Below are 16896 nucleotides of genomic sequence, written 5' to 3' on the forward strand. Positions count from 1 at the left end.
GCTACTTAGTTTGATGCTGCCGATTTCGAAGGGAGATATCTGGACCTGGAGCTTCCTTTTAGAAAATCCAAAATTCAATAAAAAAAAGAAATAGGAGACTGAAAATGTTTTCGAAAGTGACTTCGGTTCGCCAGTTCAGGCTCAACTTTGACTAAACGACTAACTAAGGCTAACGGAAGGATCACCCTAAGATGATCATCTCTTGGCTATTGAGAACGAATGAAATCAGATGGTTCTATTTCTCAATCTTTCTGGTCATTTTGTATTTTTTCCGTTTAATTTGTTTATCTTATTTTCCTTTTTAGTATATTATATATTTTAAAATTACATAAAAAGTAATTATAAATCACAATAATTAACAATTTAAAGATATATAAAAATTCGATTAACTTTCGAAATTCTATTGATGCCACATAAATTGGGACAAAGGAAGTAACATATGTTATTTGAAATGACTAAAAAGTAATATAAATCACAATAATTAACAATTTAAAAATTTAAATGACATAAAATTTTTGGTTGAATCTATAAATTTATCAATGTCATATAAATTGAGATAGAGGGAGTAATATATTTTATTTGAAAATGATGTAAAAAGTATTATAAATGACAATAATTGACAACTTAAAATATTTAAAAAACATATAAAATTTAGTTTACTCTCGAAATTCTATCAGTACCATATATATTGAGACAAAAGAAGTAACCTATATCATCTAAATATTATGTAAAAAATATTATAAATCAATTGATAATTTAAAATATTTACAAATCATAAAAATTTTTAATAGAATCTCCAAATTTCATTTGTGTCACATAAATTGAGGTAAAATAATTAAATAATATATATGAGATAAAGTATTTAAATAACATATATTAGGCCCGTGCTAGCACGGGCTCCAATTTCTAGTTCTATAATATAAGGTTAGGCAATAGTCGAATTGACAAAGAAGTGAGATTTTTTAGAATAGGAGGTTAGGCAAATTAGCTAGTATGGAGAAATTTGAAGTATTATTGGTGTTATGTGGTTTCACTTCACATAATTGAACTTGCAAAATGTTATGTTAAGTTTATTTATCTTTTAACTTCATTAACTTGTAATATATTTGATGTTTTCTTTTATGCATGCATTTTTTGGAGACAAAGAAAAGAAAGGAAAAGTTTTGAGTCTAAGATAACTAACGACATTCTCATTGTTCAATTTTAAAATATATTTTGTATTAATTTAATTTGGAAGAACATTTGCAGACATCGTACTGCAACTTATACTATTTTAGAAGAGTCTAGGAAGCACGTGGTCGTTAACATCCCTGCTTTCTTGGACAAGGGTAGTTTGATAATTTAATTTATGAAATTTTTGTACTTTTTAAAAAAATTTATTTATCTTATTTCTTTTAGTATGTTATAGATTTAAAAATTACATAAATAATATTATAAATTACAATTATTAATAACTTAAAATATTTAGAAGACATATAAAATTTGGTGACTCTCAAAATTCTATCGATACCACATAAAATGGGATAGAGAAAGTAACATATATTATTTTAAAATTACGTAAAAAGTATTATAAATTATAATAATTAACAACTTAAAATATTTAAAAGACATACAAAAAAATTAATTAATTTTTGAAATTCTATCTGTGCCACATAAAATGGGACAAAAGAAATAATATGTATAGACTATTTAAAAAATTACATAAAAATTACTATAAATCACGATAATTAATAACTTAAAACATTTAAACCATACAAAAATTTGAATGACTCTTCAAATTTCATATGTATCGTATAAACTAAGAGAAAGAGAATCACATATATTGGCCCATAGCTCATATATCTAGTATGATATAATTTTTTTTATTTAGTTGTTATCATTACTTACATACGTTGACTTTGTTGATTTCATATTATGCAGTTGACAAACTATAGATTAACTAATAATTGACTTTTAGTTTAGAAATTAGAGTCGTTAATATGGATTATATTTGTTGGGCCAATTCGATCTAATTTCTACTTTAATAGAGTTGGACTAAAATTTTTAAGCCCATAATTATTTTTAGCCTAGTCTGATTAAGCGTGCTGGCCCATGGGACTTGAATAAGGAAAAATTACTTGATTGAGTGCTTTTTAAAAATTAATTACTGATTTTAGCGATATTTTTTATTTATTACTATTTATAGCAATATATAGTAATACTATGATAAATCTACATTTGTATTAAAAGTGAATTATGCATACAATATAAATGTATTATAAGTATTTTAAAATATATATTATGTTTGTGTAGTAAGAAACTAACAAAATGTATTATAAGTCTATTAAAGTATGTGATAAATATATTATCCATCTATAAAACTTGTATTATATATGTTTTATAAATAGTTCTCTGCAATATGTATTAAAACTGTACTATAAATATATTATAAGTGTTCAGTGATTTTTTTTTTATTGCTATAAATGGTAAATATTTTCTTAATATTGTATATTTATGTAAGTTTCCCCTTGAATAAGGAGATAATGTGAGTTGGATTGGATCAAATATATATATTTTTTTTAAATAAGTATTTTTAATAAATAATTATCTCTACTGCAATCAATTACTAATATTTATTTTGATATCACTCCTTATTTTCACGTAAAATTAGTATTAGTAATAGTATTACATATAAATTTTTATTTGTAATATATGCAGATCAACATTTTCTTACTTTTTATATTACTAGTCTCTGAAAACGTGCATCGTACATTTATGTTAAAATCTTAATACAAGATTTGTATTGCAAATAATAAATTTTAAATGATACATATATTATTGGACTTTCTCTATGCTATAAAATAAAAATCAAAACATACAAAAAACAACAGTAATAACTCATAAGTTGAGGTTAGAAAATCTTGCAAATTTGATGCAACATTAGTGACATATATAGTACTTTAATTGTATGATAAATACATACTATAATAAAAGTATTTATCTCCTAAAATCAATTACTATCACACATGAAAAATAAAAACTAAATTGATGGATATATTAAATGACATCATAATCAACTCAAATGTGGTTAGAAGTCACATAACCTTGCTTCGATTCAAACACACAATATTAAAAAAATAAAAATAAAAAAGGGATTCGGGGTGGGGGGAGAGGGGGGTGGGGAGAGATGATAAGTTCCTGAAATTGAAGATGTTGGAGAAGAATACTTGAGAAATTATGAATATTTTAACCAAATGAAATAGTATAAAAAACTTATTTATAATGAGATGTTAGAAATAGTAAAAAAGACTCAGTTTATTATGAAATGTTAGGAATAGTTTGATCTTTGTACCATTCAAATAATAAGAATGTATACGTGAACAATATATCACTCATCAAGGAGGTTACAGTTCAGAGATCTTTATTATTTTAGCTATAAAGTTACAACATTTACCTTCTTGAATACCATATCTCTCAATCCAAAGAAGCATAAAGTTACTCAAAAGTCATGTTTTCCACCTCTTCTCTAATAGAATTAAACAGCACGGTGGAAAGATAACGCTCTCTAGAACTAGGGAAGATTACCTACATACAAAATTAAAATAGAGAATTTTAGGCTAGTGTTTATTTGGACCAAATTATTGACGACAAATACATTTTTAGAATCAAAATATCTGAGGCATTTTTGTTCAATCTCGCCTAAAGACACAAGTAAAACAAATTCACACCATCAAATCAAATGAATTAATTATACAGTGAAAAATTATAAGTAGACACAGAAATAGTGCTATCGATAAGCTTAATGAAATAAATTTAATTCACCGCAATAAGTTTCCCAGCATTTTCGGGCACTTTTGCTAGTTTTACTGCTGCAGCCCCTGATGATATTCCTACCTGAAAATATTCCAGGAGAAAAAAAGAAGTATAGTCGTGATGAATATCAGAACGTGCATCACAAATGAAGCGGAGGACAGAAAATCTGTGGACTTAGAATTAGAAGTGATCTGCAGACATGTCAATGCAAGAAGCTTTGCCATTTCAATAGCTTCATCACTAGATACCTGATTAGAGAGTCATTTGTAAGATATTCAGATTTTTATCTCATATACACATTGAGCAGAAATTTAAATGTTTGTAAAATCTGACAGCTATTTATATGGTATACAGCCAGGATGCTGAGATCGAGAACGAGTGGGATAAAACCAACACCAATTCCTTGGATTTTATGCGGCCCTTTAACAGTATTACACACACATGAGTATATGATAAACAATAGTTCAACAGGGGAACGTTCCTATGTGAAAGGAAACTGGTGAGTAAAGGGGAAGTCTTCATGTGCTGACCTAGTTGTCCATTTAGAATTGCATTTTCAGCTGGATAAAATATAGTGACATATACACGACTAAGTTTGAAATTAAATTTATGCTTTATTTAACTAAAGATATAAATTAATTTATCCCAAATTTAATATATCTTAGGATATCCCGTCTTGTCGATCCATGAACCAAACCACCGATATACTCCTACAAAGAGAACATGTGTAGTTAGTTTCTTTTCCTTTCCCAGCAGCAAGGGTTCAAGAATTCTTGTGCATTAGTCAGGAAGTTAGAGAAGTTTTGCCATTAAGATCACAAAATGTATCCCCGAGGCATAAAAGAAGTAATTTCTACGGGATCCTGAAACCACACCAGCCACCCCGACCTAATCCATGATAAGCCCACCAATTTCCTGGCAAAATGCCTACGTTAAAACTTGTCCAAGATTTCTTTGTTGACTAAACGAAGGGCTAACTAGGACTAGCGACAGTGATTACACTGTTCAAATAAACAATGCTTTGTATTGTGAACAATAGTTCCCCCATTTAGGAGGTTACACTTGAGTGCTTCTTTCCTATTCTACCTCAAGTTACAACAAATAACTGGTATCTCTCAGTCCAAAGAAGCATAAAGTTACTCAAAAGTCATGTTTTCCACCTCTTCTCGAATAGAATCAAACAACACGGTGGAAAGATAACGCTCCCCAAAACTAGGGAAGATGACCTGCACAGAGAATTACAATAGAGAATTTTAGGCCAGAGTCATTTGGTTTAACCATAGAGATATATCTCAAGGAGCCATGGTAGCTGCAAAATTGGAACCATGAGCTCATCAAGGATTCCAAAGCTAAACAACTGATAAAGAGACATAAAATATGGGCATGAAGTGTAAGCTGCTATTGTCTGTTCCTGAGCTTCTACTACGACAATCAGACAGGAAAAGATTGGCATATTGACATAACAACGTTAAAAAGAGCATTCCTATTGGTACTATGGTGATAATATTTTATCAGAAAAGTGCGCGCAACTTTGATTTGCTGCACTTGAGTCGAGGGTGCTTATGAAACAATACCTCTACCTCCACGAGGTAGGGGTAAGGTCTACTTACACTCTACCCTCCCCAGACCCTACTTGTAGGATTTCACTGGTATGTTGTGATCTGCTTAATTAGGAACATTGGAGTACCAATTGGTCTATGTTCTGACAACTAGTATGTGGATTCTACAGATTCCATCATATATGAGAAGAGCCTGAAAAATGCTCAAGCAAGAGATTTGTGTAAACAGTAAACAATAATAGTCCCTCCGTTTAAATTTGTTTGTCCTAGTTTTACTAATACAAAATTTAAGAAAGTAAAGAAGGCTTTTGAATCTAGTGGTCTTAAACTAAATATATGTATAATGTACCAAAAATGTTCTTTAATCTAGTGGCCTTAAATATGCCATGTGGGATGTTAGTATTAAAGAGTGAGTATCAAATTACGAAAGATAAATTTCTTTTGAAATGGACTAAAAAGGAAAGTAAGACAAACAACTAGAGCGGAGGGAGTATTACCTACCCATTCTATCTAGTGAAAGAGGTAACTGCAATAATGTGAATAAAACTTTGACTTTCTATTATTTCTTTATCTCCGTAAAATTTTCAGCTGTTTATTTCTTATATAAGTAGTGTCTTAATGTGTGATCGGAGTTGAACAATACACTACAAAACAAGTTTCAAGCATTGTAATTCACCCAAAATAGATTTTTCCTTGTGTTTGCTATAAGATCAAACTTCAATTCCACAAGCAAAAAGTTACTCCCTTTTTTTCATTAACAGTAAGAGAGCAATTACTAGAAAATTAACCTTCAAAACAAGTACTACGTCGCATTTGGAAATTCCAGCATTCACCGAATCTATTCTTACTTAGAATAAAACAGCACATGAATGACTTGACTGTAAGAGTGCTATCGATAAGCTTAATGAAATAGATCTAACTTACCGCAATAAGTTTCCCAGCATTTTCAGGCTTTTTTGCTACTCGTACTGCTACAGCAGCTGCAGCCCCTGATGATATTCCTACCTGAAAATTTTTGAAGAGAAAAAAAGGAGGTATAGTCGTGATGATATCAGAATGGACATCACAAATGAAGCGAAGGACAAACAATCTGTGGACTTAGAACTGATCTTTATTGACCAGTGAACTTACCAGCAGACCTTCTTTCAAAGCAAGAAGCTTTGTCATTTCAATTGCTTCATCACTAGATACCTGAACATAAAGAAAAGCAGAAGCTGTCATCATACCTGGAAATATAGCAAGTAACCCCAGTGAACCTAAGAAATCAACAGCACTAGAAACATACGAGAGGTATTAAGGGTGTGTTTGGTATAAAGGAAGGAAAATAAGTGGTTTCTTACTTATTTTCTTGTGTTCGGTGAGTAAGCAAAAAATATTATCCTAAAACCACATGTATATAATCTGGTCAAATACTCTGGGCGGTGTGGAGTGGAAGTAGTGTGGGGTGGATGGGGGCTATGGAGGTAGGGGTGAATATGAGGTGTGTTGGAGCGTGGGGAGGACAGGACACAATCAATGTGGAATACCACTTGTGGAACTTGTTTTCTTTACTTCCATTAGCACAGTCATTTTCCTTATTATTAAACAACTTGTTTTCCTAAAGAAAATAACAACAACAACAACAACCCAGTGAAATCCCACAACATGGGTCTGGGGAGGGTAGAATGTACGCAGACCTTACTCCTACCAAGGTAGGATGGCTGTTTCCTGGAGACCCTCGGCTCAGTAAAAGCATAAATGCATAAAAAAAATGTTAGATAAGAATAGGAAATTAAAAGCTTTATGAGAAAAACAACAAGCAAATAACGAATAGATAACAAATAAATACAAATAAATAAATACAAATAACAAATAACGATTAAACAAATAACGTTTTCCTAAAGAAAATGTTTACCAAAAATTTTGACCAACTGAACATGGAAATTTAGAAAACATTTTCTGAAAAATGTTTTCTTCCATACTAAACGCACCCTATAATGAATTTACTTTGATCTGTTAATGAACCAAATCAGATGGATATGTTTCAGAGATGGAGTAAGCTGGAAATTTTACATTGAAAAGTCACAATTATTCTGGAGATTCAAACAATTCTGTCAACAAAAGGATATATCTATCTTTACCCTACATAGCGATCTAGTCTATGTTCACATACTTCATATCTCTGCTTTTGTGAGTCGTGAATGCGTTATTTTTATATTAACCAATTTGATATTGTCAGTCAGAGCATAGCAGATTTATCACCTGATTAGAGTCATTTGTAAGATATTCAGGTTTTTATAACAAAATCTCATACACATTGAGTTGAAATTTAAATGTTTGTAGAATCTGACAGCTATTTATATGGTATACAGCCTTACTTGAAGAACTCCATCCAGGATGCTGAGATCGAGCACAGGCGGAATAAAACCAGCACCAATTCCTTGGATTTTGTGTGGCCCTTTAACGGTAATACATTTAATTACACGCATATCAGTATATGATAAATAATAGTTCACAGAAGCAGTGATGGAAACACAGTGTGAGAAATGAGCTGGCAAAACTCTAAATTCAATGAGAGTATAGAAGTGATGCAATGACACATTAGTTTCTATATTGATTTGGATATTCTGAGAAGACACAGAAAGACGGGAGTTTGACTGACCAAGTTGTCCTCCATTTAGAATTGCATTTTCAGCTGGTTCTATACCATATACCTGGTTTGTCCGCAAGACAAAGGAAAGAAAGAAAATGAGAAACAAAGACAAAACGTCGATCAACCCTCAAGATACCACTTCTTATATTATATTTCCACTCACAAATAACCTAACCTTTATTTCTGGATTCTTCTCCTTAAGGAACCTTCCTGCTCCAGTCACGGTGCCTCCAGTTCCAATCCCTGCAATAAAAATATCAACTTTGCCTTCTGTGCTTTTCCATATTTCTGGTCCAGTTGTTTCATAGTGGATCTGTACATTGATATATACTTGATAAGTGTGACGACGTTTTTATCGCAAATTAATGAACAAATTATTTGTAAAGGAGACACCTTTGGATTGGCAGGATTGTCAAACTGACGGAAAAAATGACAGTTTGGCGTCCTATCTAGAATCTCTTGGGCCTTCTGAAGCAGACCATCTAAACCTTTGGCTGGATCTGTGATGTATAACTCAGCCCCTAAAGCTTTAATAACAATCCTTCTCTCAAGACTATATGATGATGGCATCAGTATCACGAGTTTGTAGCCGCGAGCTGCAGCTATAAATGCAAGACCAATGCCGGTATTGCCACCGGTTACCTCAAGGAGGACAGACTTCAACGGCCATTATTTCCACATTTCAAAAAACAAGGAAATCATTTCAGTTCAGCCTTTCAGGCAAATAATCATTCAAAGTACAGGGAACTAAAAGTAAAAGTTTTCATCTCTCTTAGGACTTCGAATAAACTGGTATTAAGAGAAACGGGCATACATAAAAAATTATGTTAAGCCTATCTTATCATCACATAAATTTTATGAAGAAGTACTTGGGAATAATATAGTATAACATCTCTTTAAAGTGCTACTTTTTCCTCCTAATACGGATTCTCAGATGAATTTCACCAACCTTTCCAGGGGTAATTAGGCCTTTATCTTCTGCATCTTTGATCATACTGTATGCTATCCTACATATCAGAAACTGAGATGAAAAATTATGCAAATTCAAGATTTTTCAAATTTAGGTAAGAACGATGTACACACTAGAAACAGGAAGAAAGATAAATCCCAAGAAGAAACTGGATCAGGGGATTGAGGGATAAACACCTGTCTTTGACACTCGAGCATGGTTCCATTGTCTCCAATTTGGCTGCAATTTGGGCAGCAGAACCTTCAACGATTTTGTTGAGATATACCATAGGGGTGTTTCCAATAAGCTACATGTGAAGACAACAAAATGAGATCATTGATGCTAAAAAAAAAAATGAAGACGTAAAGAGTACCAAGAAAGATGTCAGCAAGGGAACTACTTCTGTGACATCCTTCGCTATCTCATCCTTCTCTTCCATATTTCCTTACTGACTTACTGCAACAAGCCAAAAGAGCTACACATAGTTAATAATATGAAGAAGAGAACCTATGTAACCTACTAAACTCTTGATCATGTAAGTGAAACGACAATGTATGATTTTCCAGATAAATAATGTGTTATGTATAGAACATACAAGAAAAAGAGCTAATCGAACATTGAAACAGTGATACCACAACAAAATCATCAACTTTACTAGTCATACAAATCAACTGAAATAGGACAGAAAAAGCTAAAGAAAGCCAGCTAGATATGTTTCCAACAGAGCTATTTTTTATTAGTCTCATAAGCTAAAGGAAAATAAAGGGTTGCTGTAAGGAACTACTAAACAATTATCTGGAACTAGAAATTCATGAAACCTGCAACTTGATTCAATTAAATCTATTTTGTGCTATGCAAAATCAATACACTGAAAACTGGGTTAAATCAACATCTAAATGAAGGAAGCTAAATAAGAAATACCCAGGGGAAAACTGTTTGTACAAAAATGAGGATAAATCAACTTCTGTGGAGACCAAATGAGATATCATCTATAACTAATTGTTTCTACTTAAATTGGACAAAGGAACTAAATTTTCAGATGAGCATTTACAAGAAGACAAATCAAATAGTGATTTGATGTTAATCACAAATTTAGAACTAATTCAAGAACCCAAATTTAGTTATTTGAGGATAGAAAATAATACCTTGTGGATGCTTTGATGTTTGCTAGAAAGGACCAAAAAATGGGTGGTATGGAGTAAATATATTGTTTTGTGATGTGCAAGTTGTCCATATTAAAGTGGAGTGGATTCAGACCATCTGTTTATAGTTTCTTTACTTAGTTTCCACTTCAAATTACTATACAATAAAATGCCGGGTAACAAATACTTACATGTTAAGTTATGGATGTAATTTTCTACATAATGGGCATTTCCTATCTAGTGGGCATGTTGCCACTAGTTTTTCCTCATCTTTCTAACTCCTTTTCATTCTATAAATTGCCATAATTTTGGCATGAATGAGACACACAGAAACAAAAAGAAGGAAATCAATTCTAATCTCTCTGTATTCTCTTACTCTCCTTCCCTTTATTAATTGTCAAGTTAGTTAATTTATAATATGTTATCAGCACGAGGCTCCGGCTATTTTTTTAAGGTAACAAAAAGTGGTAAGAATTTTATTTAATTTTATTTTCATAAAATGACAAATATTTCAAAACTTGAATTTGTGACTCTGGACATTTCTGGAAAAGGCTACTCCTCATGGGCACTAGATGCCGAAATTCATCTAGAAACGATGGGTCTGGCAGACACCATCAAAGATGATAACACGGCATCTAGTCAAGACCGTGTAAAAGCTATGATTTTTCTCCGCTACCATCTTGACGAGGGGCTCAAACTACAATATCTTACATTAAAGGATCCCCTGAAATTGTGGAAAAATTTAAAAGAAAGATATGACCACCTGAAGTTGGTCATGCTTTCACAAGCACGTCATGACTGGTTAAATCTGAGACTAATGGACTTCAAAAATATAACTAAATATAATTCTGCCTTATTTAGAATTATAACTCAGTTAAATTTATGCGTAGACGAAATCACCGAGCAAGATAAAATCGAAAAAACATACTCCACATTTTCACCCGCGAATATGCTCCTACAGCAGCAATATCGCGAAAAAGGTTTTACAAAATATTCTGAATTACTATCTCACCTTATTATTGCTGAACGACATAATGAATTATTAATGAAAAATCATGATAGTCGGCCCGTTGGTTCTTTTCCACTACTAGAAGTGAATCAGGAAAATTATAACCAACGAGAAAGAGGTCATGGCCTCAGTCATGGTCGTGGTCATGGGCGAAAAGGAAATTATAATCATGATACTCGACTGACACCGAGAAATGATCACCAATATAAAAGGCAGGGTAAAAAGCCAGAAGTTTTACCAAAGAAAAAATTAGAAAGTGTATATCATAGATGTGGAGGTGTGGGGCACTGGTCATAGACTTGCCGGTCGTCAAAACGCTTGGTTCAGCTATATCAGGCATCCTTGAAAAAGGCAGAAAATAATCCAGAAATAAATTTTATCTCTGAAGATAATATTGAGCCTATGCATTTGGATGTAACTGATTTCTTTAATTTTCCAGAAGAAAATATGAATATCGATAACATTAACAATATGTAAATAATTTTTCTTTTTATTTATCTGTACTAAATATTATGTTTGTATTTTTATAATTATGTAAATAAATAAAATTTGTGTTGTTTTAATACTTACTTTATTTCTTATTGAGGAAAAATATAGATATGCCTCAAATTTTGTTTGGATCAATGATCAATCACGAGTATATTTGTGTAATTGATAGTGGAACAACCCATGCTATATTTAAAGATGAGAAATATTTTTCTAACTTGCTAAGAAGAAAAGAAAATGTTACTACAATTTCTAGTAATTCAAAAATGATTGAAGGATCCGGAAGAGCTACTATAATTCTGCCTAAAGGGACAACAATTGTTATAGAAGATGCATTATTTTCTTCTAAATTTCATGAAACTTGTTAAGTTTTAAAGATATTCGCAGAAATGGATATCATGTTGAGACACTAAATGAAATGAATATTGAATATCTTGGTATAACCAAGTGTGTCTCAGGCCATAAATATATTTTGAAAAAATTGTCAACTTTGTCATCTGGTCTATATTATGCAAAAATTAGTGCAATTGAAGCACATATGATCATAAACCAGAAGTTTACTGATCCAAATACATTTGTGCTATGGCATGATCGAATAGGTCACCCTGGATCAATAATGATGAGACGAATTCTTGAAAATTCAACTGGGCATCCGTTAAAGAACCAGAAGATTACGAATGATGAATTTTCATGTGCTGCTTGTTATCAAGGCAAATTAATTGCCAGACCATCGACCCTGAAGGTCGGCGTCAAATCTTCTGGCTTTTTAGAGCGTATTCATAAAGATATATGTGGACTTATTCACCCACCTACTGAAATATTTAGATATTTTATGATCCTAATAGATGCATCATCTAGATGGTTTCATGCGTGCCTGTTATCATCTCGCAACCTGGCATTTGCGAAGTTGTTAGCACAAATAATAAGATTAAGGGCGCAATTCCCAAATTATCAATTAAGGCCATTCACCTTGATAATGCTGGAGAATTTACATCCCAAGCTTTTAATGATTATTGCTTATCAATTGAGATAAAAATTGAACATCTTGTTGCTCATATTCATACTCAAAATAGCCTTGCAGAGTTATTTATAAAGCGTCAACAATTGATAGCAAAACCTCTACTAATGAAAACAAAATTGTCAATTACTGTTTGGGGTCATGCTATCTTACATGCAGCAACACTTGTACTTCTCAGATCGATACATTATAATAAATATACTCCGTCACAATTAGTATTTGGACATGAGTCAAATATAGCCTATCTAAGAGTTTTTGGTTGTGCGGTATACGTGCCTGTAGCACCATCACAACGTTTAAAAATGGGCCATCAATGAAGGTTGGGCATATATGTTGGGTTTGACTCACCCTCCATAATTCGATACGTTGAACCATTGACCGGAGACTTATTCACTGCTCGATTTACAGATTGTCGGTTTGATGAAACAATTTTCCCGCCATTAGGGGGATAGAAAAAGGAACCCGAAAAAGAAAAAAAAATTACGTGGAAAGTTTCATCTCTATCATATTTTGATCCACGCACCCGCACATGTGAGCAAGAGGTCCAGAAGATCATCCACTTACAGAAAATAGCAAATCAAATGCCAGATGCATTTATATAATGACCTTGAGGGTAATTTTTGAAAATTTGTACAAAATACGCGTGAACAGTAACACACGTGAACAGTAAAATGCGTGAACAGTAACTTTTTGGGCAGAAAATGCCCCTTTCTTCCCATTTCAATATTTTTCATCATTTGTTTGAGTTCTTGAACTCCTTGAGGTGATTTGAGAAGAGATTTTCAAGGCAAAGTGTTGGGTAAGTGATTTTTGACTTAAAACCTTCCCTTTTCATTAAGTTTTTGATGATTTTAACCCCCAAAGTTTAGTTTCAAACCCCAAAAATATTTGTTTCTTCCCTAATCTGAATTTAAGAAAAATAGTGATTTCTAACTCGTTTTGAGCTCTATTTTTATGGGTTTTTCAACCATGAGTTTCTTATTACAAGTAGAATATGATTTTCCAATAAATTTCCAGATTTGACCCTTTTTGAAAATAATTAATTTTTAGACTATTTTACCCCCGGTTTTGAAATCTATCAATATGGGTGTCATTGGACTCCTTGTGATATGTATATTTTATTATTGATAGTGGTTTTTCAGTCCGGGCATTGAATTCGAGAGTTTCTTATTTGGTGGAGGTGTTCGAGTGCGGTTTCGGCAATTAAGTAGGTTTGGCTATCTTTCTTTGAGACTGAGATGGGGTAATTAGTCATTCATATGTGATAAACTTTGAGATGGGGTTGTAGTATGAGCTGAGAATGTTATATATATTGTGATGCCGTGTGGGGGCTTACTTATTAATGTGTTGCTGTGTGGGGGTTTATTTCTATTACATAGCCTGTGTGGGGGCCTTATTTGTTATCTTATTTACTTTGAGAGCATGTGACTCGTGATTTGCCTAAGAGAGAGGCTTGAATATATTATCTGACTTGTGATGCCCGCTTGATGGGTTGAGTGGGGTTTTGAGCATGTTTGAGTATTGAAATATTGTTGAGGAAGGGGTAAATATTTAAATGGGAGTATTTCTTTCCCATTACTATTTATTGAGAGTGAATATCATGTGTAGGTTAAGTTTTGAGAACTTTGAACCTTGTACCAAATGTGAGTTGAATATTACTTTCCTACCATATTTGTTTTGATGCATTCATCCTCATTCATCATATCATGAAAAATGGGAAGTTGAGAAATATGAAAAGTCTTTTTGAGAAAGAAAAGAAACACATTTAAAACCTTTGTATCTTGAGTCCCTGACCAAGGTAGTTTTCCGGCAGGGTAGTGGATGCATTGTGATCCCTTGACCATGAGGAAATGGCAAGGATGATGAGATATTGTGATTGAGGTATATGGTCTGCGAGACCCCCATGGGTCCTGCTTGATAGCACAGCTCGGCAGGTGTATACGACAGGCTGTGCGACAGTCTTGATTCCACCATACCACCACATCATTGCATCATCATATTGCATTGCATTGCATTGATATCTATGTTGCTTGAATTATCTGATTAATTGTGATTATGAGTTGTTATTACGGGTCTACTTTACTCGCGCCACTATATATATAAATTGGCGGCACCGATGTCGAAGTGAGACTTTTCTATATGCAGGTGAAATCGTTCCTTAGTTTATTTTATAGGTTTGATTAATTCCTTATACTCAGTCAGCTAAAACCTACTGAGTACATGTGAATTGTACTCACCCCTACTTCTGTATCCCTTTTTGATGCAGATACTAGTCGGGGTACCTCACATGGCAGTTGATATTCTAGCGGATTGTGTATTCTCAGATTAGTGGTGATGTCCCAGAATTCGAATCGTCACTAGTCTATCTTTATTTTTCAGTCTTTTGTATTCTTCAGATTCGAACCTTATATTAGATGCTCTTTATACTTATGACACCAGGTTTTGGGAATTTTTTTTATTATTGTTTTTCTTTTTATTTACATTGTGGCATCACTTTCCCCTTTGGAAGTCTTGTATGAATTTTATTTTTAGGGTTACACATCAGATTGAATTTTGAGATGTATGCTATCATGACCTCAATTTTTGGGTCGTGACAATCTGAATTGATGTCCCAAAAGGACAGTATACTAGTATCATAGCTTCTGAATCCCAAACACGCCTGAAGTGTGGTAGATTATTGGGTTCAAAGAATAAAAATCCTAGAAAGAGAAGCGTGAGAAATTATAAAGATGATACTACACAAGAACCTCTTAACGAAGGTCAAGATTTGAGTAATTCTGATATTTATGAAGAAATCAGTGAATCTGAGACTCAAGTGAATGAAGAACTTTCAATAAGTTTTATCGGTAATGAGATAAATTTAGATAGATCAAAAATTATGATGGATAATGTTTTTGCATATAATGTTACAATTAACCTCATGCAAGATAGTGAATGTCTTGAGCCTAAATCCGTCAAAGAATGTCGACGTAGATGTGATTGGACAAAATGGCAAAAGACAATTCAATAGGAATTAAACTCACTTGCTAAACGTGAGGTTTTTGGACCTGTAGTCCAAACCCCTGAAGGTGTAAAACCAGTTGGCTATAAGTGGGTTTTTGTGCGAAAACAAAATGAGAGAAATGAAATTGTAAGATACAAGGCACGCCTTGTTGCACAAGGATTCTCTTAAAGACCCAGGTTCAATTATGAAGAAACATATTCACCTGTTATGGATGGAATAATATTTCGATATCTCATCAGTCTAGTTATACATAAAAATCTTGAAATACATCTAATGGATGTAATTACAGCTTAACTTTATGGTTCACTTGATAATGAAATTTACATGAAAATCCCAGAAGGATTAAAATTGCCTGAGGCATGTAATAAGTCTCAGGAGATGTACTCAATAAAACTACAAAGATCATTATATGGTCTAAAACAATCAGGGCGTATGTGGTATAATCGCCTTAGTGAGTACTTAATAAATGAAGGCTATATAAATAATGTCATTTGTCCATGAGTTTTTATTAAGAAAATGGGATCAAAGTTTGTTATACTCGTCTTTTATGTTGATGACATAAATCTCATTGGAACCCGTGAATAGGTCCAAAAGGCGATTGAATATCTAAAGAAAGAATTTGAGATGAAGGACCTTGGAAAGACATTTAGCAGACAGAGTTTTTGTCCATCAATCTGCCTACACTGAGAAAATCTTAAAACGATTTTACATGGACAAAGCACATCCATTAAGTACTCCAATGATTGTTCGATCACTTGAAGTGGAAAAAGATCCATTTCGACCTCTAGAAGAGGATGAAGAAATTCTTGGTCCTGAAGTACCATATCACTAATGTATCTTATTAATGCAACTAGGCCTTATGTAACATTTTCTGTTAATTTGCTAGCAAGGTATAGTTTATCCCAACGCGAAGGCATTGGAATGGTATCAAACATATTTTGCGATACCTGAAGGGTACTATTGATATGGGTTTATTTTATACTAACAAAGATTGCACAGACCTTATTGGTTATGCAGATGCAGGTTATTTATCAGACCCACATAAAGCTCGATCTCAGACAAGCTATTTATTTACACACAGAGGAACTGCTATATCATTGCGATCTACAAAGCAGTCTATTGTTGCTACTTCTTCAAATCATGCTAAAATAATAGCAATTCATGAAGTAAGTAGAGAATGTGTATGGTTGAGATCGATGATATAGTTCATCAAAGAAAGATGCGGTCTGTAAAATGATGTTAAAGTACCCACAATTATATTCAAAGATAATACCGCATGCATAACTCAATTAAAAGGTGGCTTCA

The 16896-nt window shown here is 32.8% G+C and overlaps 1 protein-coding gene across 11 annotated transcripts; it reads right to left on the reverse strand.

The window, feature by feature from the left end:
• Positions 1-3314: 3314 nt before the first annotated feature.
• On the reverse strand, positions 3315-10186 carry LOC129886288 (cysteine synthase-like). 11 transcript variants are annotated; one of them, XM_055960915.1, is made up of 13 exons: positions 10078-10186; positions 9306-9388; positions 9130-9239; positions 8933-8990; positions 8377-8640; positions 8159-8296; positions 7993-8044; positions 7709-7788; positions 6483-6542; positions 6276-6356; positions 3992-4040; positions 3802-3873; positions 3315-3564 (listed from the first exon to the last, which is right to left on the reverse strand). In XM_055960915.1, the coding sequence occupies exons 2-13, from the start codon at positions 9369-9371 to the stop codon at positions 3551-3553; spliced, it is 1044 nt and encodes a 347-aa protein (XP_055816890.1). In that variant the 5' UTR covers positions 9372-9388; positions 10078-10186; the 3' UTR covers positions 3315-3550. The 11 variants fall into 11 exon arrangements, with proteins under 11 accessions (XP_055816890.1, XP_055816884.1, XP_055816885.1 ...); XM_055960909.1 differs by lacking the exon at positions 3992-4040 and having other exon boundaries at positions 3317-3564; XM_055960910.1 differs by lacking the exons at positions 3992-4040; positions 10078-10186 and adding an exon at positions 9854-9986 and having other exon boundaries at positions 3317-3564.
• Positions 10187-16896: the final 6710 nt, after the last annotated feature.

Source organism: Solanum dulcamara, chromosome 4 (genome assembly GCF_947179165.1).
Source record: "Solanum dulcamara chromosome 4, daSolDulc1.2, whole genome shotgun sequence".
Lineage (NCBI taxonomy): Eukaryota > Viridiplantae > Streptophyta > Magnoliopsida > Solanales > Solanaceae > Solanum > Solanum dulcamara.

What these genes read in the sequence shown, in the direction of transcription:
- LOC129886288 (XM_055960909.1), bottom strand. Translation starts at nt 9,371, where the DNA reads ATGGAAGAGAAGGATGAGATAGCGAAGGATGTCACAGAAGTAGTTCCC. An exon ending in TGCTCGAGTGTCAAAGACAG is followed by an intron (nt 8,991 to 9,129) that starts GTGTTTATCCCT and finishes TCTGATATGTAG; the next exon opens with GATAGCATACAGTATGATCA. An exon ending in ACAATCCTGCCAATCCAAAG is followed by an intron (nt 8,297 to 8,376) that starts GTGTCTCCTTTA and finishes ATCAATGTACAG; the next exon opens with ATCCACTATGAAACAACTGG.